The sequence below is a fragment of the Tachypleus tridentatus genome, chromosome 10 (assembly GCF_004210375.1).
Source record: "Tachypleus tridentatus isolate NWPU-2018 chromosome 10, ASM421037v1, whole genome shotgun sequence".
Taxonomy (NCBI): Eukaryota; Metazoa; Arthropoda; class Merostomata; order Xiphosura; family Limulidae; genus Tachypleus; species Tachypleus tridentatus.
This window is the reverse complement of record NC_134834.1, coordinates 39,590,757-39,618,063: the sequence shown is the minus strand read 5'-3', so window position 1 is coordinate 39,618,063 and position 27,307 is coordinate 39,590,757. Positions and strand designations below refer to the sequence as shown.

General features: G+C 33.8%; 1 protein-coding gene across 1 annotated transcript; it reads left to right on the top strand.

Annotated features, from left to right (window-relative positions):
* The first annotated feature begins 1,656 nt into the window (after nt 1–1,656).
* On the top strand, nt 1,657–26,282 carry LOC143228051 (uncharacterized). The gene is made up of 2 exons (XM_076459391.1): nt 1,657–2,269; nt 25,494–26,282. Exons 1-2 carry the CDS (start codon nt 1,762–1,764, stop codon nt 25,748–25,750), a joined length of 765 nt encoding a protein of 254 aa, XP_076315506.1. The 5' UTR covers nt 1,657–1,761; the 3' UTR covers nt 25,751–26,282.
* The last annotated feature ends 1,025 nt before the right edge of the window (nt 26,283–27,307 follow it).

Here is a 27,307-nt window from a genome sequence, read left to right as displayed (position 1 = left end):
GAGCGAAATTCAAAACAAACCAAATTGAAGAAATCAACTCTGAGATTACTGGAACACAAAATGATATACTATACTGCAAACTTAAATGTTACAAACCTTTTAACCTTCAATTTTCGGAATTATTGGAACAGAGAGATACGGGCGATTCTCAAGTTATACAAATCGATCGATAAGCTCGAAAATCGCTCGGTCTCATACTTTACTTTTCAAAAATGTCAAGATAGTTAAATAGATATTGAGCCAATAACAATTAAAGTTTATTTTAAAATTTTATCTCGACATATCCGATTGGAAATGCATTCAGAATTATGGAAAACTGAATTGATACAGCTTTAAACTCCTTTCACTTTATATCGTAATAAACTTTCCACAATCAATTCCGTTATCGTTCTGATCGATAATCAAAGTCAAAAGCTCAAATATTGTCTTATTTAAGTTTTTTTATTATTTTGGAAAACTTACTAAAAATAACATGTACAGATTAAGAAGTTTCTCAGTCTCGGTTTAAACTGTAAACAAATACTTAGAGATTAGCAAACTTTTTCCAGTCCCAGTTTCACCTGTAAACAAATATGTGTAGATAAACAAGTCTTCCGTTATTAATACAAGGTATAAACAAATATTTAGAGATTAATAAAGTATTTGATTCAGTATAAGGTGTAAACAAATATTTGCAGATTAACAAAATATTTGGTATCAGTACAAAGTGCAAGCAAATATTTACAGTTTAACAGAATTTATGGTATTAGTGTAAGGTGTAAACAAATATTTACAGATTAATAAAGTATTTGTTATCAGTATAAGTTGTAAACGAATATGTACATTTTAACAACTTTTCTAGTCTCAGTATAAATTATATTTGAATGAACTTGTACATTTTAACAAGTTTCTAGTTCTAGTATAAACTATAAACAAATGTGTATAGATTAACAAATATTCCGGTATCATCATATAGTGCAAGAAATATGTATAGAATAACCCATTTTCCAGTCTCAGTTTAAAGTATATTTAAATAAATACGTATAGATTAAGAAGTGTTCAGTCTCTAAGCTGCTTTAAATAAATTAGCATCTTTGTAATTCCTTATGTTTCATCACAGTCTCAACTGAAATTTCAAATATATATTTAATATTTTAAAAAATAATAATACTATTCTTGCGTTGAAGTGTTATTGATGTCTAATTGTTATTTAATGTATTATCATGGTTTTATAAAGATGAGTGTAATTTTATAGGAAGTAATTCTCTTGTTGTTCTTTACCCTACATTTATTGATCCGTGTTAAAATAATTTTCAAATACGAAAACATTATCATATGTTTGTATAAATTTGACATTGTTTCTGTGAGATCAGTTGAACGCCCACATAGGGTAGACTCAAACATTTTAGACCATCGAACGCTGCGATTGGTGGTTACGCAGGGCTTCTCGTGTCCCGCCTTTTGCAAATCTATGTACTAAGTGTTTCCCGCATATTATTCAATACTACTTGTAACCTGTTCCCGTCTTGTCCAGGTAGCTGTCAGAGAAAGTAGCGAAAACATCAGAGGTCTTACTCATAAAACATCAAATGTAATTATTTTATCTGAATGGACAGAAAATGTGATTGATGATAAAATTGTTCTGTTTCTCTTTACAAAATAAAATGTTAAAAAAGTTCATTTTAAAGTGTATGCATTGAAATTAGTGGTTCGCAGCAAGATACTTTGAAAGATATATTTATTTGTAAAATAAGATTAAAAGCAAGAGAAAAATATCCGATAATGAAATTGTTTCGACCTTGGTTAATCACTCAGCATCCGGATGTAGAATCCACTCTGATCACTTGTAAAGAAGTGAACGTCAATGAACCCATGATACATGAAGATACCACCGTGGCCACGTGCAACACACGATTTCACGGACTGAAGCTGAATTCCTCTATATCTCAGTCTTCTCCATTTGGATTTCTTAAAAGTGTAAAAGGTCGTGCCAATGAAACAATGATAACAGCATCTTCGCTGTATGGAAAGACACCTTTAACTAGGATAAAGAGGACGTGGAGCGAGATAACCCCTTTATGGCTAGATGAACCAACGACCAGCGTCAGAGATTTGTCTCGTGCACATAATCAAACTTTAAATTCTCAAAACTGTACAACTCCAGGGATGACCACTTTCCAAGCTCAAGGACGAACGAAAAAACCACGACCAAAGAAGTATCAATGTCCACAATGTCACATTTCCTTCAGTAACAACGGACAGCTGAAAGGCCACATCAGGATCCATACCGGTAAATAACTTTATATTAATATCATAATGTTCTATTCAACAGTAGGTTACCGGCTAGGCGTGTGTGTGTTTTCTATGTATTCCTAAGTGGTTTGATATCTACAATCGTACACTAGACTTAATAATTCCCTAAAAATATGTTGTGATATCAACATCAGTACGTTATATTTATTCATTTTTTAATTTATCGTGTAGTGCGTCGGTTTGGAACAAGTGTTTATCTCATTTATGGAAAAATCCTCTTATTGAATAATTTTGTACTTACATTCTCGTTTTTTAGTTCTTTTTATGTATAATTTGTGTTTTCAGAAAGTCTGCTGAGAAATTAAGACTGTAATGAAATTGCTGATTTTTTTACCTTCTATGTTGCTGAAAGCACACAATGACTGTATAGAAATAGCGATGCCTTTGAATACATAATCTTTAATAGCATAAAAAACATAATATAATATTATCATTATATATGGTATAAAAACTTTAGCAAAGTGAAGACTTTACGCAACTACAACGTGTACATAGTTACAATAATTTTATTTACATAAACTAAAAACAATTTGATAGTAAACATATTAATGGCAACATGAAATTGTAATTCCACTATGTAGTGTTAAACCTAATGCTGTTGATCTTAAACTTAGAGTGAGCAGCTTTACTGTAGAAAACAATTTTTGAACTTCATAAGTTGCTGTGACTGTAAGAGCATTTTGGATGATAGAGAATCATTGATGATTCTTCGGAAGATTTACGCGGTGACACCATATCCTTTCCAGATACCCGTTCATAATTTAGCAGAGACAGACTAGAGGGAAGACACCTGTTAACACCACTTACTTCCAACTTTTGAGCTATTTTTTCAGTGAAAAGTGAGACTTATCCTGACATTATAACAAACCCACGGCTAAAAAGGCGAGATTGTTCGATGGAGGAAATTTGAACACGAGATCCATAGATTGCGAGTCAATCGCGCTAATCAGTATGACACGCCAGCCCTGAGGATAACATTACAAATTTAAAATTATACAACATGTTCATAACGTTAAGCTTACACGATTCCGAGTTTAACTAAAACTAGCCAACAAATTTCTGAAATGGTTCCGATACTAAGTTTAATATCCTTGACTGTGATGAATATATTTATAATAAGAATGTCACCTAACTAATGAATCAATACATTCTGGTCGGTTTTTTAATTATGATATTGCATATTTTTTGTTAAACTGATATGTTATATTAACCACATTGCTTACACGATTAGCATACTTGGATCAGAAATAACTGATGGAAAAAGAACTGACTTTCTATAACACCTAATAAAAATTGTACTGGACCAAGTTTCTGACTGACTGGGTACATTTCAATACGTAGAAGAAAAGTGACAGGTGATTGCTATTGTATCCCGTCACGCTTTTAACTAAAGAAATGACTAAAATGTATACGTATTTTGTAATAAAAATATCATTATAATAAAAATGAAATACAAATACACTTAGTGCTGTCAAACTGAGAAATGCTTGTTATATTAAACATCTACATATGTTGTCTGTATAATGAGACAGGTTCAATGGACATTATGAACAATTTATCAGAGCAACAAACAATTTTATCAAACACTTGAATAAAAATCCATTATTTCACCTAACGCAACAAAAGCTTACTTAAACATATATAAAGAAAAAATACAACATCAAATTATTATGATTAGTGTCTCTAATCTTATACCAATTTTTCTAAAACATTTGCTACTTGATTGGTCCTCCTTGCACTCTAATAACCTCTGAAAGGAAACGTGGCATGCTGTCAATGAAGTTATTGAGGTAATTAACCCGTGATTTCATCATAACATCTCACTAGATCGGAACTCAGCTATAGTAACTTCTCAAGGTCGTGACTACTAACTTTACAGTTCAGTTTTGTACAAAGATATCGTTTGAACAAAACATTGTTCTATTTCGAAAAATACTATAACAAAAACACGGCTTTTGATACAAAACATGTGTGTATGTGTGCTTTACGAAAAAATTCTGAAGGATCATATACAGACCAGAATAACAACCCCTATATGTTTGTCCAATCATATGCTACCATCTCTCTTGCTACTCGGGCGTTTATTTAATAAGTAGTCCATAAGTAGTAGACAATAACATCAATATAGAACAGTATGCAAATATTTTGGCAAGACTGTAATAGATCCTAAAATATATGCAGGAATCACTTAAAATAAGAGGTATTATTAGCTTGGCTTAGTGAATTCATGTTTGGTTTGCTTACTGCATCACAAACCAGAACTGGTAGTTGATAGTATACATGTGTGGCTCCAAAAAGTACTTCCTGGTCTCAAAATGTTTCAGATACTGTTGATTAAGATTCCATTACACTCATATAACTGAAAGTGTATTTTGCCACAAAATAACAGAAAACACTACAAAAATCTTCATTGGTATCCTCTTCAAATTACCAAAAATAGTGCTTAGAAACCTTGGTTCTGGGGCTTGCATACTTGTATATGGAATGGGCATATTGTGAAGTTCAGATTTTAATTAAGTTTGCGCGATAGGCATGCTGGAACTTTAACATTCCATACAATCCCTTTACTGTTTTAAGCGCCTCTACTACCAAATAAAGTACCACTAATCACCAGTCTCGAGGCTTTCATGCATGGTAAACTGTTATCAAGCCACCACAGTTACATGAATAAAAGCATGGGATGTGCTTCAGAGAAGAAAATGTTTCATTTGATACTGGTTGTAGTTATTTAGATGTGGACATTCTAAGATTTTTAGCCGGACTTCACCATGGGAATACAGAGTAAGAATTCCATACTTTTTGTGTGTGGTTAGTATCTGCGTGCTATTTGTGTCTTATTCTTTATTCTGTCTGTTTGAGTTTTCATAATGAAACGTTCATTGGAACCTAATGTAGGAAAAAAAAACATTCTGAATATAAAGCATCATAAGTAGTTTGTGTTGCCTTCTGTTTTAGTTTTGAGTGATCAGGTGATAGTGTAAAGTTTGTACGAAAATATTAATTTACAAATTGAGCATTGATTAAAAAAAAACTTAACTTCACTTGTCTTTATGTTGCGTTGTCATGTATAACTCTTTCGATGCTTTAAATAACTTTACCTTTTCTATATCGTTACTTCTTACAGTAAGGAGACCTGGCCTTCAGCTTTCCATCCAAGTACATATTTGTCAGCGTGAGTCTCTTGTTCCGCGTGGCTGTTAGTACAAGCATTACTAAAATAACCCTCTTAGAAAGAGAAAATAACTTCTAATATATGATATTCACGCACTTTCTGAATCAAACTATTCCACAACTTTAAAACTGAGCGGGAGCTTTGCAATTTAACGATAAAATGAGTGAAGTGTACAGGCTTACAGCATATTTAAAATTCTATGAAGGTTGTATATAGGTACAACTGGTTTGTGTATTTCTTTAAGTCATCTTACCTGTTATTGTTCTCATAATTGGTTTCAATTTATATGTAAGAAATTATTAGAATAAATAATTATTAGTACTTATTAATAATTTCACTTCTCTAACGTATGAAACTACTACAACATTGCTAAAACTGGTATTGAAACCCTGTTTTTAGCGTTGTAAGTGCACATAAATACCGCTGTGTCACTAAGAGGCCATACTATTTACTTACATTATGAAAAAAGTAGAATCTAAACTTCGAATACGAAGGAAATTCGGACAAAACTTAGCTTCATAATTTATAAAAACCTCTATGAATCGAATTTCCAACAAATTATAAAGAATTATCTGAAATTAGACAAAAGGACAGTGATAGCTTCTTTTAAGAAGAATTGTTAACAAGTTAACAATAACGTGTATTTAAAAGCAAGTCCCGTTTGTGTACGGGTAAGAGCTTAGCAATAGTCCTGAAATAAGGATGTAACTTGTAGTCCTGAAATAAGGATGTAACTTGCATTTGAATTGGATCCCGAGAGCATCATAGTAGTTAGTGCACCGGACTAAGGGTCCAAATATTTTAAACTAAATGAACACTATACTTGATAAACATGAGTTTCTTACCTGGTCGTTTCGTCTGTTTTGTGAATAACTTGCCGTTCAGATGGACAAAAAACATCTGAAGGTCAACTCAAAATTTTACTCTGTGTCAATTCACATAACGGGGTTAGAGTGAATTACCTGAAAACGTGAAATCGGTTGTTTTGTGAGGAGTATTGTCTAAGGTATTTCTAATCTTGACTAGATAAGGTTAATGATGTAATTTTTAGTTCATCTGATCAAACAATTCTATGCAATTTAGTGTTTGGAAACTTTGACATCGGGAGCGATTGGTGAAGTTATTGTATATTAAACTATTCGTCGTGTCTTCTGGGTGGGTTGGAGGTAAGTTTGCAGACTTACAATGCTAAAGTCCAGGGTGAGTTCTCGCGGCGAACAGAACACAGGTAGCCCAATACACAGTTTTATGCTAAAACATCAGTTTAAATAACAGTGAACTTTTCATCAGCTAAATCTCTAGTTCGAATAGTCTATGACAATTATAAAATTATGGAAGACAGAAACATAAATATCATGAATTTTTACTCTGTTAATATCAGGATACGATCCAGGCCTAAATTCTTCCTATTTTGTTAAGAATCTCGCGCAAAAAGTACACGTGCGCTATCTGAGCACAATATTTCCTAATTTTTAGGACATGGATTAGCTTTCTAATAGAGCTATGGATAATGGAGGTGGTCAGATGAGATCGAATCCGTACGATATTACAAACTTTCCCCTAAACGCTAGAAAGGTTGTTGGTAGGATAGTGTTGACTAGCTGCTTCTCCTCTGGGTAGTAGTTAAAGATTAGGGACGGTTGTAAATGGCTTAAGTAGCTTACCATAAATATAGAAACCCTTATTTTAGGACGTTAGTCTGAAAATAATGCAGCTGACCAACAGCAAAAAACTCTTGAACTGTTTTTGTCTGATTAAATAGTGGGATCTGATTATTCGTTTTTTAACACACTCACTGTTCCAAAATATAACAGCTAGCGGAGTACAAGCCTTGAATCCTTGGGTTCACTTGACTATGTCCGGTCTCTTAATCAAACTAGTAGTTATATTAATTTAGTAAACGTCGAATTTAAACTTTGATTGAACAAAATACAAATAATTGTAAAATTAAAAATGCATTTTAAGTGTATATTTTTTGACTAATTTATATAGAGAAAAAACGTTTACTAGAAGTAAAACAGTAAGTACAGTAAATAACTCGTCACACTTTTTTTAGGGGTGAAAAATAAAAATAGTAACATAGTGGAAATAAAATGTATCAAACAAACGTTTTCATTATTTCATCGCGGATGTGAAATAATCCAACCCTGTCATAGTAATCATATTTGTTTGATCTGTTCAAAGGAGGTAGTAAGCTGTCAAACTGATTGTATCTACTCAGCCTTTGCATCAAGGTGTTTACGTGCTTTAGGTGTGTCTTTCACCCCGTTGTTTGCATTGCGATCTTCAAGTGCAAAATAAGATAAAAAACTATTGATTATATCTAAATTATTTTTCGGTAAAATTTAACGTGATTTATTGTCTCGTCGTATTGTACCCTTTGTAACGTGATCTTGAACACTAAATAAAGAGTCAAGGGTAACACATAATACGTTTGTTTAGGGACTGTTGGAATCATTAATATTTACATGGCATAAATATTGTCTTGAAATGTAAGATGCTTTAGCACATAATTAAAATACTGTTTACATTACTACTTGAAGTAGTGAAACACTAAATGAAGAAATAATATAATTATCTAATCCAACTGGGAGTGGTAGAAGTACAGTAGCTGGGGTAATAAATACATGAATGTATTTTATGAAAACATCCTTGAGAAAGTCTGAGGGGTCAATCTCCATGAAAATTTTGCCTCAGAACATTTAAAATTATAAATAATATTCTAACTAAGATTTTGCATAATGTTTCCCAACCGGACTCTTGTATTGAGCGAAATGCTTTGTGGCAGTAACGTGCAGCACACAAACAAGTCACTATTCTTTGTTTCTGAATTTGGCACAAAGCTACACAAGGGATATCCGCGCTAGCCGTCCCTAATTTAGCAGTGTAAGACTAGAGGGAAGGCAGCTAGTCATCACCACCCACCGCTAACTCTTGAGCTACTCTTTTACCAAGGAATAGTGGGATTGACTGTCCCATTATGTCGCCCCCATGGCTGAAAGGGCGAGCATGTTTGATGTGATGGGGATTCGAACCCGCGACCCTTGGATTACGAGTCGAGTGCCTTAAGCACCTGGCCATGCCGAGCCAGTCAGTATTATTAAAATCTCGTTAATATACTTACTGAAAGCCAATGTTGAGCAGTGAGTAATAATGTGATTTAAATTATTATCAATGTTATAAGGTGTAATATCATACAAATGCTATCATACTTTTCTGAATTAAGAATCGATTAAATATTTTTAAAACTCGTTTTGCAAACGACTTATATACATGATATTTCAAATAATATTTGAGTGATTGTGAGACCATTAGCAGTGGTTTGATCAACAATTAGAGCTATAACTCTAAATATATCACTTCCTAGTCTGACGTATCATAAACATCCAGATAACTACTTCCGGCTCTTTCTTCCTCAACCACTATTCAGACAAAAAGAGCTCTTACTCTTCTTTAACTCATCATATCTTCTTCTGTTTTTTGGTCAGTGCATCAGAGGTTTATGTATAGCACATGCATGTAGTTGTTCAACGTGTATAATCTATTGGTGCACGTTTCTAGAGTGCTATAATCTATAGATTAACAGAACAGTTTATTGCAGTACAATAAAAATTGTTTCCAACCAGAACCAAGCTAATCCTGTGTTGCTGTCACCCAATCAAACACCACCACAACATAAACCAGTGGTTCTCAACCTTTTCTGATTTGCGGCACATTACGACAATCTGAAAATTTTCGCGGCACACCTGGAAAGCCTTAACGATTTTTTTTAGGTACACGTTATACGGCAAGAGTTAAAAACCTTAGAACGAAAATCACGGCCAAAGCAAGCGATAATAATGTCATTGTGCATCACGTTTAGATACACGTAACACAGAAGAGTTAACTTAAAAGCCTTAGAAAGAAAATCACGGCCAGAGTAAGCGATATTAATGTCATCTGCACATTGACAATACTATTGCTTGCTTTGGCCGTGATTTTCGTTTTAAGGCTTGTTAACGATTTTGTGGTATAGCAGAAAAATCAAAACTTTTTATTTTTACATATGTTTTCAATGTGACGCTTGTGCTTGCTTCCGAGAGCAAATCAAATTGAAGCGAGGCTCTAACGTAGACAAACAAGCTCGTATTTCATCATCGACTGTAAGAAGCCTCTTTCTCTTTCTGGCTTTAATTTCAGTCAATGCTGAAAATCCAATTTCGGAAAACCACGAAGATGTAAAGGAAAGCAAAACTTCAACTGCTTTTGAACTGATTGCAGGATATAAATTTTTAATGGAGATCCAAAACTCATCCAAGCTCTTTTCGGGAAACAATGACTGATAAAATTTGTCGTTTCGTAAATAAATGAGCTGTTTTTTCTCTTCAGTTGTAAGATTTGTTGTCTCGTTGATTCCGAAAGGATAGACCGCCCAGTTATATTCGTCGACAGCAAGTGACGGGAAGTAATGTTTTAGTGCGGACTGTAACTCGCTTAATGTGTTCAAAATTTGAGGGACAGTTTTGTTCTTTGATGGACATTCGTTAACAGAAGGAAAACAATCAAGGACTTCTTTCTAGATCTTATTCTTCCACAGCGTCAATCGAAGGCCTTCAGTTTGGACGTTGCTGTTTCAAATGGTCCTTGGAGACTTAAGTTCAGATAATTTAATTTGTCAAACTAGATCTCATCATGAAAAGAAAATTCAAAACCTGCTTCCTCAACCTCTAAGAAAGAAATTACTTCAGTTTTTAGTTGGACAAGACGCTTTAACACCTTTCCTTTCGAAAGCCATCGAACTTCAGTGTGATACAGTAGCTTTTTGTAGTCTGAATTTATCGCCTCACAAAGAAGAGAGAAAAGTCGAGATTGAAGTGGCCGAGACTTTATGAAATTCACCGCTGAAATAACTTGATTCATAACAGACTGCAAATCTTTCGGCAAAGATTTGGAGGCGAGCGCCTCTCTATGAATCATGCAGTGAACAATCCTGATGTTTGGATTTTGTTAGCACACCAGGGTGACGAATCCCTTCTTTTTTTTGCATTGAAGGACACTCATCGGTGCAAACGCTGACACAGCGTAATTTGAAGAGCAAAATGTTTTCATTCACCAATTCGAAAATGTCTTGGCCTTTCACTGTACTTTTTAAATCTTTGCAAAATAAGTATACGTTTACGATTTTTCCATCTTTTATGAATCGAACAAAAGCCAGAACTTGAGCTTTTCCACTAACGTCAGTAGATTCATCAACTTGAAGAGACCATAGCAGAGACAATTCACCTTCAGGTGCTTCAAAGTGTTCGCAAACTTGATCCTTCAAATCCGACGACAAACAAGTCTACAATTCTGCGCGAAATTGTGTCATTGTACAGTGGAACTTGCTTAACCTTTTTGGCAGCATCCGTTCCAAGCATAGTTTCAACGATGATTGCTAACGCTGGCGCAATGACTGATTCGGCTTCCGTATGCGCTTTCTTGCGTTTTGCCAACAATTGAGGAATCTTATAACTTGCAATCAATCCTTTTTCGGGCAGCTTCATGTAGTTCACAAGCTTCCTTGATTGTTCATGTTGTTGAGCCGCGAGATTCTCGAAGTATTATTTTGGTTTATCCTTCACAGCTGAATGTTTTGTTTCCAAGTGTCTCTTCAGTTTGCTAGGAACAAGCGCCTCGTTCGATAAAGCTGCATTGCAGAGTAGGCAGAATGGTAATTGAGAATGTTCCGATTCCAAAGCGATAAAACCGTATTCGATGTATTCGTTTTTGTACTTTCGTTTGATTCCTTGCTTTTGATTCAACACATTCTCCTTTGTAGCACCAGACTTACTTAAATATTTTTCCATGGATAAATGATAAAGCTAATTCATACACGATAAGCACGAAGTTCTGCAGTTGATATTAAATTCCTACCTACATCGTAGTAGCTGTAGCTCACCGCAAAATGAGAACGTGTTCCAGAAAGCAGTTTGATTGTTTGATGCATCATTTATGACGTACGAAGCGCTTGTTGCGCCACAATTAAACTAATAGTCCAACCGTTGCAGTCGAGAATGAAATTTAAGTATGAACTTCTCAGTGCTCGAGTTCAATGAAAACTATCGAATGTTTTGGAAGGTTTCAGAGTGTCTCTATAGTAGTTTGTAAAATCCCAAGAAAGTTGAATGTGCTTCAAAAACACCGCGAAACACCAGCCAATCTTTCGCGGCACACGGTTTGAGAATCTCTGACATAAACCAATAAAACTGTGGACTTCCTTTTCAGTCAGGGGTTGAGTTTAGGCTCTCACTGCTGCTTTCTTAATAGGATCTATCGATACTCAACTCCTACCCATAATATGACTAAGAAATTCTATTTCTCTGCACATGAGTGCACAGTTTTCTTGTTTCAAATTCAAGATTCCCTTTTCTATCTGCTAAAATACATTTTCAGGCTTTTCAATGCAGAATTCCTTGCATTTCTCCAGTTACAGCCTCTTCAGTGTCAGCTACATTAGCTTCTTAAAATTGGTGGGCAAACATTAGCCAAATTTCGTGTAAGTTTTATACAAAACATTCTCGTGGTAAAAGCAATCTTAGATATGCTTTCGTCCTCAGTTTAAATTGATAGTATTTGGACGCGATATCTAAAGTGTTGAACAGGGTCCTTCCGGTGTATTCAGACATTCGTCTGTCTGCAGCAGAGGAAAGACAATGATTAGTGTCAAAATATTCAATCTTCCATTTTCTTCACAATTATTAGTGAAGATGAACTAAACACTCTTTGAAAATTATATGATCCAAACCTTCAATATATGTTATATATCAACTTGGTTAAATCCCTTAAGCTCCAGGAAAACCTGCATTAATTGCTAATCAAATATGCATTATTTGTATCTATGTGGTGTTGGATAAGTCAGCTTGTGTGAGTACACTGGATCTAAATTGTTTGAACAATCCTCAAACAATAATCTAAGATGTATTGGCAACCCAATACTTATTGCCAGCTGTTATACAACAGAGGGTTCCCTAGTGTTACTGTTGCCCTTGCTTACTTTAATTTTAATTACCACTTTGATAACCATTCCACTGAACAGCTGGATAACCTATTACCCATAATTACACATCAGCAGAAGGATATCATACTTACTTTGATTGCTAGCTGCCTCAGTTAATGTTGCTTAATTTCTGGAAAGAAAACGACTCTTTCATGCATTAGTTTAAGTCTGAAATTTATAACAATTTTAGATCCATAAAGCTTTGTGAGTCGTTATAAGTTGGGCGATATTCAGCTATGAGTAGACTTTCTTTAATGTAAAGTAAGGTACTCCTAAATTTTGACAGACTTTAAGTGGTGTTTTGTTTTGCCAATGTATGTGGCCTTACAATCATTATACGTATATTGATATAAGAGCTATAATGGTAGAAGTTTAGATTTTTGACTTTTGTATTAAAATAAGTGTTAATATGGAGGCTAGGTCTGTATATTATTTTGAGGTGAGTTTTAGGGTGGAAGTTTTTGTTAAAGAAGAGGGATGTGTTTGATTTGTAGGAATAGTGAACCCATAAACGAAAGGGAGATGATGAGGAGATGTTTGGAGACAGGTGTGTACATTGTTTGGCGGTTGGAAATTGTTCTTTAGGAAATTGCGTGTAACCTTTGTTAGAAAAATCACCCAGATGCCAATTATTTAACATATGTTTATATACAAGGGGAACAAAGTTTAAACTTGTGTTTAACAATGATATAACCATATTACTTTTAAAACTGGGGATAAAACTATTGAAACTGATGTAGAGGCCAATAAAAGTTATTTTGTTTTAAACAGAGGTAGCAAATTGTTTACCTTCTTTGGTAATCCTGATGTCCAAGAACGGTAACGAACCATTTTCTTCGAATTAGGATGTGAACTTGATGTTGGGAATTAAGGTAAAAAGGAATTTTGATACCTAACTTGATTATCGAAACGGCAAGAAACTGTTATCAATATGGCGTTTGTAAAGGACAGGTTTGAATTCAGTTTTCTAGCCATTTACGTTTATGATAGCTTAGAAAACTATTGGTTATCGTTGAAGTTAGCAGGGAACCTATGGCAAATTATCTACTTAGTCATAAATGACGTTATTAAAGAAGAAATGATTTAGCTTTGTGGAGAGGAATAAAAGTTCGAAGAATTATTAACGAGTGAAACCAAGATACTGTTTAGTGTTAGAAGGAAAGAGAAGGTCCAGAGAAGGTCAAGGGGCATATTAGTATAGAAAGATTCAATAAGCAAAAAGACCATAACATTTTGATCAGCAGAAGGAAGCTTGGAGATTTCAAAAGCAAAGGTAAAATAATCGGTAATCGTAATTTCGTTTAAGGTGAGGGATTTAATGATAGGAATGATTAATTTTGACAGGTTTTATTTACCAGAGTCTACATTTGACAGAATATGGCGGAGAGGGTATCTAGTTTTGTGTATTGGGATAGGTTATAAAAACTAGTAGGTTTGGTGCCACCAAGGATATTTGTTGAAAAAGTCGTTTCAGAGATAATATTTTGACTTTTGAGGGTCTTTATAAAACATACGATCTTGTATTCTCTTTTAAATGTTAGTGATAAGAAGTCTGTATCTAATTTTTAAATTTACAAGTTTTGATTAATCAAAATCATAATGGCAATATTTAGATTACTGTATAGTTGGAATTATCGAAGATATTAGCAATCAGAAACATTCATTTCGATTACCTAACAAAGAAAATGGTAATAGCCAAAAACATTAATTTTAAATAGCTGATTCTTTTCGCGACATTAATCAATTTAGTCAATACTCTTAGGTAACTGATTATATTGATCAATCGAGTCCATGACCTGTTTCGAAATTAGACTGATCAGATTACCACTCTACCTCTCCAGTGATATTGGAAAACTCAGGGCTATTGATAAGTATTTGTCATGTACCTGTGGGATTTTATAATCGTCATGTGTTTTTCTTTTCCTATCAAGTCCGTAGTCATGGAGGTTCGAGGAACGTGAAAGAACCTCCCACTTCCGCCAGAGTTCCGCTCACCTATTAACATTTATTGTTTTCCTTTCTTTGATGCTGACTCTCATTATATATAATTGTTTTTTCTGACATTATGCATATATGCGAAAATAGCATTTTCATACACATTAAAGGAAATTTAATAACAATGTTTATTTGCAGTGATAATAAAGGAACCATTACATATTTAGGATTTTTTTTCTTCCCTGGACACTAAAGTTACACATGAAATTATTTCCTCTTTGGACCAAATATAACCTAAAATATTTTGTTGTAGGATTAACGACTAAATTTCAAAATATCAAGAAGATCTCTTTTACTAGTTACTTCATAACTATTGCTACAAATGTGTAAAGTTACCAAACACTGCAGAACAATGTTTTTGAAAAGTTTTGCTTCCTGAAAAGTTTTTGTGACAGGTATCTGGTGGGTATGCACAAATATAGTTTTGGTTTTGCTTCATCCCGTAGGAACTCTGACAAAGAAACAGTTAACTGTTTACAGGCAATAACGTATTTAATTGCGTTTATGTTTCTAATACGCTATTAAGTTCAACATAATTAAAAGTGTTTTGCTCCTGATTTTCATTTGTATTCAATGTCCGGTGCATCATGTTTCTTAATTGAAGTTTTTATCTTAATTATATTATGAACAAATTTGTCATCTAGTTAAAATTTATATATCTCCTTGGTAGTTCGCAATGTAGGTGAGAATCTAAGTCTCTGTGTGCATTTGTTTATAACTGGTGAGCCGTTATCCCAAATTCATGAAACCTGACATGTACCTTTTATGTCTCCAGAGGAGTTGCATAAGGTGGTCAGAGTTCGGATCTAACCCCTGTGTCAACCACCTGGACGCTATGCCTTCCCTATTTGTTGAAAGAGTACTCCAGCTAGTAAATAATAAATGGTATTCTGAGTATGAAAACTATAAACGTATGCATTTTAAAGTATGTGATTTATTTTATTATCTAAACCTATTTAGACCTAAACTTATCACTGGCTTGAAGCCATCATTTATTAATTGAAAGCACTGGCTTACAAATGGGTGTGGTGCATATGGTTTTACGTCAACTGATTGTTACAGTAATTTATAACGGCTTTATTAGGATATTTCACAAATGTGTATATGTGTATATATATATATATATACACGTATAAATAAATAATACATTAGTGATTTCACAAGATAAAAGAAAACAAACAAACTATACCACATATAAAGTGTAATAGTATACTTTTTGAAACAAATGTTTACGCTAAAACTTATTATTTTTAACCATGGATTACCGATTCGTAATTTTTTTTCAAGCGCAAATTTTTAGCTCATGTCTCCATTGTCTCTTGATCTATTTTAGATCTAAATACAGTTTTAGACTCAGGAGGTGAAACCGTTTCAAGATTTCATAGATTAATTTATTTTATTTTTACCTAAAATATTTTGTTTTGAGGCTAGGCTGATAAATAATAAAATTGAATCTGGTATACGCGCGCCACACTCGTGTTATTGCTGGCACAAAAATATAGCTAATAAAAAGGTTTGTTTGTTTGTTTTGGAATTTCGCACAAAGCTACTCGAGGGCTATCTGTGCTAGCCGTCCCTAATTTAGCAGTGTAAAACTAGAGGGAAGGCAGCTAGTCATCACCACCCACCGCCAACTCTTGGGCTACTTTTTACCAACGAATAGTGGGATTGACCGTCACATTATAACGCCCCCACGGCTGGGAGGGCGAGCATGTTTGGCGCGACTCCACGACCCTCAGATTACCTCAGGGGCCTTAACGCGCTAGGCCATGCCAGGCCCCAATAATAAAAAGGAAACAAAGGTGTCGTAAATTAATTTACTCTACTCCCTCCTGAAATAATTTCAAATGCCGTAGCTATTCAGTAGTTTTCTTCTTGTTATATTTAGTATGGTTAAATGTCACCAAATTGCACTTACAAAAGTTACAAACAATACAAAATTCAATAATCACTAAAACATACAGAACTGCTAGATACACAACATATGAGTAGCCAAGGGGGCCCAACCCCTGAAACACTAGGCATATTGATCACATTATTTTTCAGCTTTTATATATGTAATAACTTATTCTTGTATCATTTAATAAAAAATAAAACTTCTATAAACATTATTACATTTGATTTGTTTACATGGTTATTTTATTTTTAAAAATTTAGATCAATTTCATATTTTTCATTTATTAAACCCTCTTTCTACACTCCCAAGTTGAAAACCTTGTTACCTCACAGATACACAAATACAACCTTCTTATAGAATCGCTCAAACAACCCTATGCTGTCAGACAGATTTCAAAATAGATCAGTAGATTATTTTCACAGAATTTTTAACACAAATGGATCATTAAGAACTCTTCAAACCTTTGTTATGTAACAGATTTATTAATGTACATTTATTTTGATATTGATGTTTAGTTTAGTTTCATATATATTTAGAAATGAGTGTAACTCATATTGTTAAATGTATATTTCGAAAGTTCCACCTATTCTCTAAATTTGTAAAAATTTCTCGATCGTAAAAATCAATAATATATGTTACACATTGTTGCCTGCTGTACTTTCAAGAACTTCACCTAAAGATAATAAATCGGCGCGCTAAGAGACTTTAATAATACTCAGTGATGACGAGAAAACCCACTTGTAGAGAAAAATATATATGTAAAAACGGCTGGTTTTGGTTATGAAAATTTTTTTATGTAGAAGAGTGAACAAAGATGACCGAAGAAGGTCAAAATGTTGTTCGCTCCTCTACATAAAAAAATTTTCATAACCCAAACCAGCCGTTTTTACATATATATGTTTAATGATACTGTTGAGTCGCTACAGTCAGTATAGTATAAACCTCGGAAGCTCTAATTGTAATAAACGCTTATTAATCGGAAGGCTACAGATATTTGACCAGAAATGTATATAAATTTTGAACATTACGAACCGTTCAACTTTAGAAAATTAACTTCGAACGTTAGTATTTCTATGAAAGCATTGTATAATTTCGATAGTGAAAAATTGTGTGCCTGTGAAGCAGCTAACTAGCTTCGCAGACGTGTGTATTATACGTGTGTATCAACACAGGATTAATTCGCTCTCCTTGATGCGTCAATAAAAGATTCAATTTGAAAGCAGATAAAGGACCCAGTGTTGTTTGTAAGTTTGTAAAAATCTTGTATATAAATCATTGTTTGTAATAATTATTTCTGATAGATGTTATTAACGCCCCGGCATGACCAGGTGGGTTAAGGCGTTCTGAGTAGCGCTGGTTCGAATCCAGGTCGCACCAAACATGCTCGCCCTTTCAGCTGTGGGTGCGTTATAATATGACGGTAAATCACACTATTCGTTGGTAAAAGAGTATTCCAAGAGTTAGCGGTGGGTGGTGATGACTAGCTGCTTTTCCTCTAATCTTACACTGCTAAATTAGGGACGGTTATCGCAGTTAGCCCTTGTGTAGCTTTGCGCGAAATTCAGAACAAACAATAAAAAGTATGCTTCCAAACATATCATAGGATATTTACCTTCAAATTAGCCACTCTTGTTTTATAGCATTTAACAGTAGGATTCATGTATTAAATATTATAATAACCAGAATAAGAACTGGAAGAAAAAGAGTGAAATTACTCTTTATATATACATATATTTGACGCCTTGCAACAATATTCACCTCTCAGTGATGTCGAGAAACCCACTTGTTGAGAAATTTATATGCAAAAACGGCTCGTTTGGGTTGAGAAGATATTTTACATAGAAGAGCGAACAACGTTTCGACCTTCTTCGGTCATCGTCAGGTTCACAAAGAAAGAGGTAATTGACTGGAAGCTGACCACAAAGAAAATATTTTACATAGAAGAGACAAAAAGATCTGCCACAACAAAAAACTAGAAAAACTAAGATGCAAACAACAGAAAAGACATCAAAACGACAAACCGTTGACTAACCTCATAATTAACAGATCCGACCGACAATTAAACACAGACGAGATACATCTACTTAACAAAGGACTCAACTTTGCAATAGTACCTAGGTACATTCCAACGATAGAAATCAAAACATGTTTAGAAGACTTAGCCAGGAGACTTGTGATACTTTCTACAGAGAACAAAAACAAGGAAACAACCAAAAACAACCAACAGAAAGAAGACAACTAAGATAATTTTATTGACATCCAACAGCCAAGCTTCCCAGGTAAAATTACAAATTTATATTTTCCAGAAACACCTTAAAACAACATCTTAAACGATTTTTTCAAAGAATTTTCTCACAAAACCATCAACATAATTTCACAAAACAGTAAACTAAAAAACAACCTTACAAAAGAGACATTAATTCCATTAAAAACCTAAAACAAGACAAAAACATAAAAATTCTAAAAGCAGATAAAGGTAACGCTATTGTCATAATGAACACGAATTAATACATCCAAAAAATGAATAACATCCTATCAGACACGAACAAATTTAAACCAATACACACAAATCCAACAAAGACACACGAGACGCAACTGAACAAATTACAACTACAAATGAAAAAAGCCAATAAAATTTCACAAACACTTTATTCCTACCTACTTAAAACCAACTCACGCACACCGCAAATATACGGCATCCCCAAACCTCATAAACCAGATTGTCCATTACGACCAATAATGTCCACATATGATCCGTTTAATTACAATCTTGGTAAATACATAGCATGGGCATTCTCCAAATATGTAACATCAGCCAGCTCATTCATCAAAGACTCTTTTAATTTCAAGTCTAATCTAAATCAACTTAATCATAAAGCCTTAATGGCCAGTTTCGATGTTATATCCCTCTTTACAGAAGTTCCAACCACTGAAGCCTGCAAGATAGCCTTAGAACTCTATATCCGAGACCCTAACCCAACTATAGAAATTCCCAGTAACCAGTTAGCAACCCTCATAGAATTCACCACGATAAAGACAAACTTCATGTTCAACAACCAAAACTATATACAAACAAATGGCCTAAGCATGGGCAACCCAGTATCACCAGTTCTAGCCAATATTTTTATGACACAAGTTGAAACACAAGCAATTAACACAGCATTAGCATTACATCCACCACTATACTGGTACAGATACGAGTATGTAGATGTCACGGTTGCGGGATTCACATCTGCAGAACACACGCTTAATTTTTTCAATCACATTAACTCTATACATCCCAACATTAACTTCACATGTGAACAGGAAGAAAGCAATCAAATATCATTTCTTAACCTCAAAATTACAAGAACCGACACACAATTCAAAACAGAAATCCACCGAAAAATCACCCATACTGGACTATACATTCCTTGGGACTCAGCACATGAAACAAAACAAAAACTCAACATACTAAGAAACCAAATAAACACAGCCATAAAACTATGCTCACCAGATAAAATTAACGATGAATTAGACAAAATAAAACAATACTTCATCAACATCAATAAGTTTCCTTCACAAACCGTAGAAAACATTATACGCACACACCTAGACAGAAAGCAAAATCAACCAACTAAATCACGAAACCATATACTGCTGTATACCATATATTCCTGACATCAGCAAACAAATAACCAACATTTGGCAAAAATTAGTGACAAAATATGACATTCCAGTTAATACCAAATTTATTCAAACACCAGGCACAAAACTGAGGTCTATACTATGTAAAAACTACACTGAAAAACACCACACCAACATTATTTACAAAATACAATGTGATAACTGCCACGACTTCTATATTGGAGAAACAAGTAGAAAAATGGAAACCAGATTCAAAGAACATAAAAAGTCACCTTCACACGTTTTCGAACACTGCAAGTCAAATAAACACAACATAACCATAGAAAACACTCAAATACTAAATAAAGAAACAAACATAAACAAACGCAAAATTAAAGAAGCCTTACTTATACAACAACTTAAACCCAAAATAAACCAATATAAAGGAACCAATATAATATATATTATAAATATATAATATTTATACTTATATTAATATAATAAAATAAATAAATTATATATTCAAACATCTAATACCGCCCTCTACATTCCGACACTCAGTTACACAACCCCTTTCAAACATGTAGTCAGCTTCCGGTCAATTACCTCTTTCTTTGTGAACCTGACGATGACCGAAGAAGGTCGAAACGTTGTTCGCTCTTCTATGTAAAATATTTTCTCAACCCAAACAAGCCGTTTTTGCATATAAATATTCACCTCTACCAATAATGTCACATTTTGATCTAATATAAACAATGTTTTTAATGACCAAACTTAACAATATGATGTATGAAGGAGGTTGAATTTCAGTAAAACCTCCAAAGAAAATATATAAAGTAGAGTTTGTTAATTGAATAAGTATTTAGTCCCTAAGTCAGTACCTAGTGAAAGTACTTTTGGCAGTAATTACTGCTGTGAGTCATTTTAAATAGGTTTCTATCAGCTTTGCACAATGGGATAATATAATTTTTTACCATTCTTCCCAGTAAAATTGATCCAGTTCTGACAAGTTCGTTGGGGAACGTTGATAAACTGCAATTTTCAAGTCTAGCCATAAATATTCTTCTGGATTAAGGTCAGGCCACTTGAGCCACTCCAGGACTTTTACTTTATTCTTTTGAAACCACTCTAGCGTTGCTTTGGCCTAATGTTTCAGGTCGTTATTTTGCTGAAATCTAAATCTGCGACACAATTTTAATTCTTGGCTAGCTAAAGAGGTTTTCCTCTAGGGTTGGCCTGGCATGGCCAAGTGGTTAGGGCGATTGGCTCGCAATCTTAAGGTTGCGGTTTGAATCCCGTCACACCAAACATGCTCGCCATTTTATCAGTGGGAGCATTATAATGTTGATAAAAGGGTAGCCTAAGAATTGGCAGTGGGTGCTTTGTAACAAATTCCATACAAGATTTAATAGCTATATTTTTTTCTGTAATGGCTTTTTTTCGCCATTCGCCCATACAGGCCAGTTTCATGTGGAGGGGACCAGGATGTTGTTGATATATGAGCACTGACTCCAGTCTCATTCATGGAACTTTGCAAATCTTTCAAAGTCACTTCTAGCTTCACAGTGGCATCCCTAACCAGTTCCCTGTTTGCCCAGCTGCTTAATTTGAAAAGGTAGCTTGATCTAACTGGCTGGTATGAAGTACAGTCCATTTCTTAACGATGCACCGTACATACAGGGAGAATGAGCTACTTCAAAAATTTTATTGTAACCTTCTCCTGTTTTGTTTTTCTCTACCACTTTATCCTTGAATTATTTGGAAAGATCCTTGATCTTCATGCTTCATCTTAATGCTACTGTGTGAGTTGTGGCTTAAACATATGCATTTCCTCTGAAGTCAAGTTAAACCATTTTGATTACATACAGACAGTGTTTATGTTTTCTTATAGCAAAAACTACATCAGGCTATTTGCTTTGTTCACAGAGAGGAATTTAACCCCTAATTTTAGGGTTGTAATTTGAAGATTTATCGCCGTTCCAGCGGGGATCACACAGAGAGAGACCATTACACTACTTTTGTGACCTTTAAAACTAATTGTTTCACATGAACTGAGTTAAGGTTGCCGTAGAAAGAGGTTGAATATATATGCAATTGAGGATAACCTAATTGTAGTTTAAAATCAAACTTATATAATACTATCAGCGTTTATGTTACTTTTAGTTTTCTCAGTTTGGTGTAGATTGTGTAAATTCTAAATATAAAGTCGCATTTGAAAGTTTCATGATTGCAAGAAAATTTGGAGACTTTGCTGGGGAGTAATTACTTTTGCAAGGCACAGAACAGCACATTGGGAACCCAGTAATGATTCGTGGTATTAATTGCAGTATTGTCATTATTGTTGTTTATAATTTCTTGTGTGTTTCGTATGTTATAAAGACAATTGTAGTCAATAAAGTCATCTGGCTCATAAATAATTAAGAAAATACGCTTAGAAAGCGGAAGGAAGTTGTTTTAGGGCTTAATTATTGTTGTTTATCGTTACCGTTTCTTGTATTGTTTTTATGTGTCATGTGTTTTTACACATTTCTTGTTATTTAAGTTTATTTAATGTTTACAGTTTCACTTCACTTCTCTATTATTTTCCCAATCAGTGTTTCGTTGGCGGGTATTGTGTATCAAGAAACGAAAACGTATGCATGAAATATTTTAGATCAAAGTGTAATAGCTTATATTATTTATATTGTAATAGTGAAAATTTTCATTAATAGGGTAGAGAAGTAGTAAATAACAATCAAAATGTGTTGTATTCGCGTAACATCACGAAGATAACAATGGTAAAATTAGTCGAAAAATGTTGTAGCAGACAGAGTACATGGTGAGCAGACGTTCTAGTGTTGCTGTATTTTGGTAGTTTTTTACAGTGTCCCGAGGAAAATTCTCGGGACATATAAAATGTGAGAAAGACATCAAACTGTCAGTCACAACTAATCAAGAATGTCTGAGGCCTACTTGACTTACTCATCGTTGTAACAAGTATTCTCCCGTCGATAAACTCTCTCGAAAGTTCCGATTATGCGTAGTGAGAAATCGAACTCTGCACAGGTCGGAATGTAGAGAAACTTAGGGATCATGTATTTGTTTGTTTCTTTCGAATTTCGTACAAAGCTACTCGAGGGCTATCCGTGCTAGCCCTTCCTAATTTAGCAGTGTAAGACTAGAGGGAAGGCATCTAGTCATCACCACCCACCGCCAATTCTTGGGCTACTCTTTTACCAACGAATAGTGGGATTGGCCGTCACATAATAACGTTCCCACGGCTGAAAGGGAGAGCATGTTTGGCGCGACGGGGATGCGAGCCCGCGATCCTCAGATTGGCCATGCCGGGCTTAGACATAGTGTTTTCTATGGATCACGTAACAACGCACTTTACACAGTCATGTACTGAATGTTTTTGATTATTTAATGAAGACACAAAACTTCTACGTTTCATTCATTCTTCAAATGTCAAAAAAGTCTCAAAGTAATGTTAAAATCTAAAATATGTTTTAAAATATTATGGATTATTAAATAAATAATAGCCCATTTTAAAATGAATTAGATAAAGTGAATAATTAAATATTTCTTGGATATATAATGTGACTATTTTTGCTCATTTGTTTTATGTCTATCACCGAAAGAGTATCTGAAGTTATTTCTAAAATAATGCCATTGTTAATGTATTTGGAAATATGGTGGAACAGTTCAATATTTGTAACAGTCGTTTTGAAATTAGTGGGAAGGGCTGGATTGTCTCATTTTTTTGTTCAGAAATCTGGTCGTTCTGGTTGAGTAATAAAGAATGACCACAATATGTCGTAATAAGTTGTAGTTGCGTGGTATAGAAAAATTACATGTCGTATTGGAGTAACATAGAACAATTACAGTACATTGTAGTCGAATAACATTACAAAATCACAATATATTGTAGTGGAGTAATAAAGAACAGTCATAATATGTTGTCACGATTTACGAAAAAAAAAAGAGTTGTATGACCTATCATAATTTGTTAGCATGAATATTACAATGATAAGGTCAGTTATAATACGTTATCACGGCGATTACACAATTGTTGCAAGTTTGGTCACAATACGTTATCCCGAACATTATAATGGAAAGATTAGCAACACTCGTCAAACCGATTATTGTATTATAATAACAAGGTTATTCATAATATGTCATCCTGATATTTTATTACTAAGGTTAGTTATCATAAGTTATCGTGAATATTATATCCATAAGAAAGTCTTAATACACCATAAGGAAGACTACAAGTTAGAGCATTTTATGACGAAAATTATAGGAGTGAAATGAAACACAGTATATTATCATGAATATAATAGAGATAAGATTAGGCATAATATACTATCATGAATATTATAGTATTAAATATAAACTCAATATATTAACACAAAACGTACAGTGGTAATATAGTTACAGTATCTCAACATAAATATTATAGTGGTGATGCGGTTACAGTATCTTAACACAAATATTACAGTGGCAGTGTAGTTACAATATATCAACACGAAGATTACAGTGATAACATTAGTTACGATATACTATCATGAAAATTATAGTGGTAAGATTATTTACAATTAAATATTACGCAAACTACAGTGATAATATATTCACTTTATCTCAGGACGAAACTCACAGTAATAAAATTATTCACGTTAGAGTTTCATGACTACTATGTTGGTAGCTATGTGGTCAAAATATTACAACGGTGACATAGTTACCGTATTCCAAAAGAAAGCTTTGTTACAATATATTATAATAATGATTATTTACAATATGTATTCACAGGTAGAATAGTGGTAGTATAATTACAATATAGCATTGCAAATATTGCAAACTTATTCCGTTTGAAACATCTTTTCTCTCTTTTATTATCTGCTTTAGTCACAGGTTTAGCTAAATCGTAGTGTTTTAATTCGTTTTCTATGGAATAACGTATAAAAAAATATTTTCAAAGAAAATCTGAGCCTGCAATGGCTTAAGAGCACGTTTAAGGAATTATAACATTAAAAAATTGGGTTTAAATACCCGTGGTGAGTACATTTGTGTAGCTTAGTAGTTTAACAACAAACAATGAATTGAAAGTCTGTGGAATGTAGTGTTATGTAATGTAGTATATTTTGGTAATTAAAAGAAAAACACCAGTACGCAAAGCAATGAATGAATGAAGTAAAGTATGATTGGCTTTTGGTTTATTCTCCCTTACATATGAATAACATAAGAGGACCTTGCTTTTAAAGGAAACGAAAAGTGCAGTTAGAAGCTCAAAAATTGATATTAGCGTGTTTTTTTAAAAAGCAAAACTCATTTAACGTTCAACGGAAAGTTTAATGCAAAATTTCAAGAGAAATTATTCACTGTTTCCTGTTATCCACCTAACGTCAAAACAATGTTTTAAAAACTCCCTCTTTAAATTTTCATGTGACAGTTCACTTGATGTTATAATGTTGGAACAAAAACATTTGAATTTTACAGTTATTTAGTTGTTTTAATATTTCTATGTTATTTTTACATAGGTGAACGACCATTTGCCTGTGACTTCCCAGAATGCACAAAATCATTCACGAGAAATGAAGAACTGACTAGGCATAAGAGAATTCATACAGGTCAACGTCCTTTTCCGTGTCACGTGTGTGGTAAAAGATTCGGAAGGAAGGACCACTTGAAAAAGCACGTTAGGACACACCAAAAGAAAACTGCTTCTTTCATAGCACCAGCGAACTTTATGCCATTTCCTGCAATACCCACTTTTCTTCCCTTTTCTAGATATTAATGCTTCAATTAATACGTCAAATTCTTTACCGCTAAGGAAAGTTATTTGTATAAGATTTAAGACTAAATTTTTATATCTTATAAACCATATTCATTGAAAATAGGCCTTTCACCAATCAACAACTAGAAAATAACTTTGGAAATAAGAAATATGAATAAGTATTCTAATCCAGAAACAACCATATTATAAAACCCCTCAGTGTTGTGTGTTTTTATTGTATAACAAATGTGTATGTTGTATTTATAAATGATACCATGTAATTAGAAAAACAGGCATTTTATCCATGTTTATTAAGAAAAAGATTAACTTATAACAAAATTAAAAATGATATAATTCAGTTTTCCAATTTTTTTACTGGCCATACTTTAAAAACACATTATCACAGTTCTTAACAGTGATATCTTGTGACTACAAGTGATATATAACAAAAATGTCATTACACTAGGTGACGGTGAGATCTTATGACTGAAATTGAGGTCATGTATTATTTCACATTAAAAATATTACTCGATGTATTTTCGCAGGGTTTACGAAAGCGTTCTGTTTCAAGAATAAATAAAACCCAAACTAAAAGAAACAAATATTTTTATTTCTTGCTATTGTAGTTCATATGTTATGCTGTGTTTTAGCATACAAAATGCATAACTCCTCTCGTGATTCATGGCATGCACGCGTTTATTGACGCAACGACAGTACAACTGCAACTTTGAATGCCCCTTATGTGACACTATTTTATTATTTACTGATTGACTGACAGATAACAGACTACAGCTTAGTGATGCGACTGGTTAAAGCAGATTACCCCTCTAGGCGGCCTTTGGCTTCCCTTCTGTGGAAGTTACAGTAGCTGACTGCAAGTCTTATGACTGATTGAAAGTGAGGTAATGTGTTATTTCTTATTAAACATATTGTAAGGTACTATACTTTATTTCAGACGAGTCTCCGATTTATTATGTTACATACATTAACGTTCTGCAATTTCAAATAGCTGGACATTTTAATTTTAATTTAGAAGTTAATTAAATGTTAATGTGTATTAAATTTATAATATTTACCAAGAAGATTGATACATACAATTTGCTTTTTTAACACAAATATAGAAAATAAAACAATACAGTTTACAATAACGGTTATTACTAAGTTATTAAAAATGATGGTTTACATACAACAGTTTTACAAACTTGTACACAATACTGAATATTATATATCTGGTCTAAGTCTGAATATTTTATCGACGATCCAAGTCCACGACGAGCAAATTCAATTGAAGTTGATATTGATGCACTTCGCTTATGATAGCTAACTTGGTTCTTGTTTGGCCGGCCTGGCATGGCCAAGCGCGTAAGGCGTGCGACTCGTAATCCGAGGGTCGCGGATTCGCGCCCGCGTCGCATGCTCGCCCTCCCAGTCGTTGGGGCGTATAATGTGACGGTCAATCCCACTATTCGTTGGTAAAAGAGTAGCCCAAGAGTTGGCGGTGGGTGGTGATGACTAGCTGCCTTCCCTCTAGTCTTACACTGCTAAATTAGGGACGGCTAGCACAGATAGCCCTAGAGT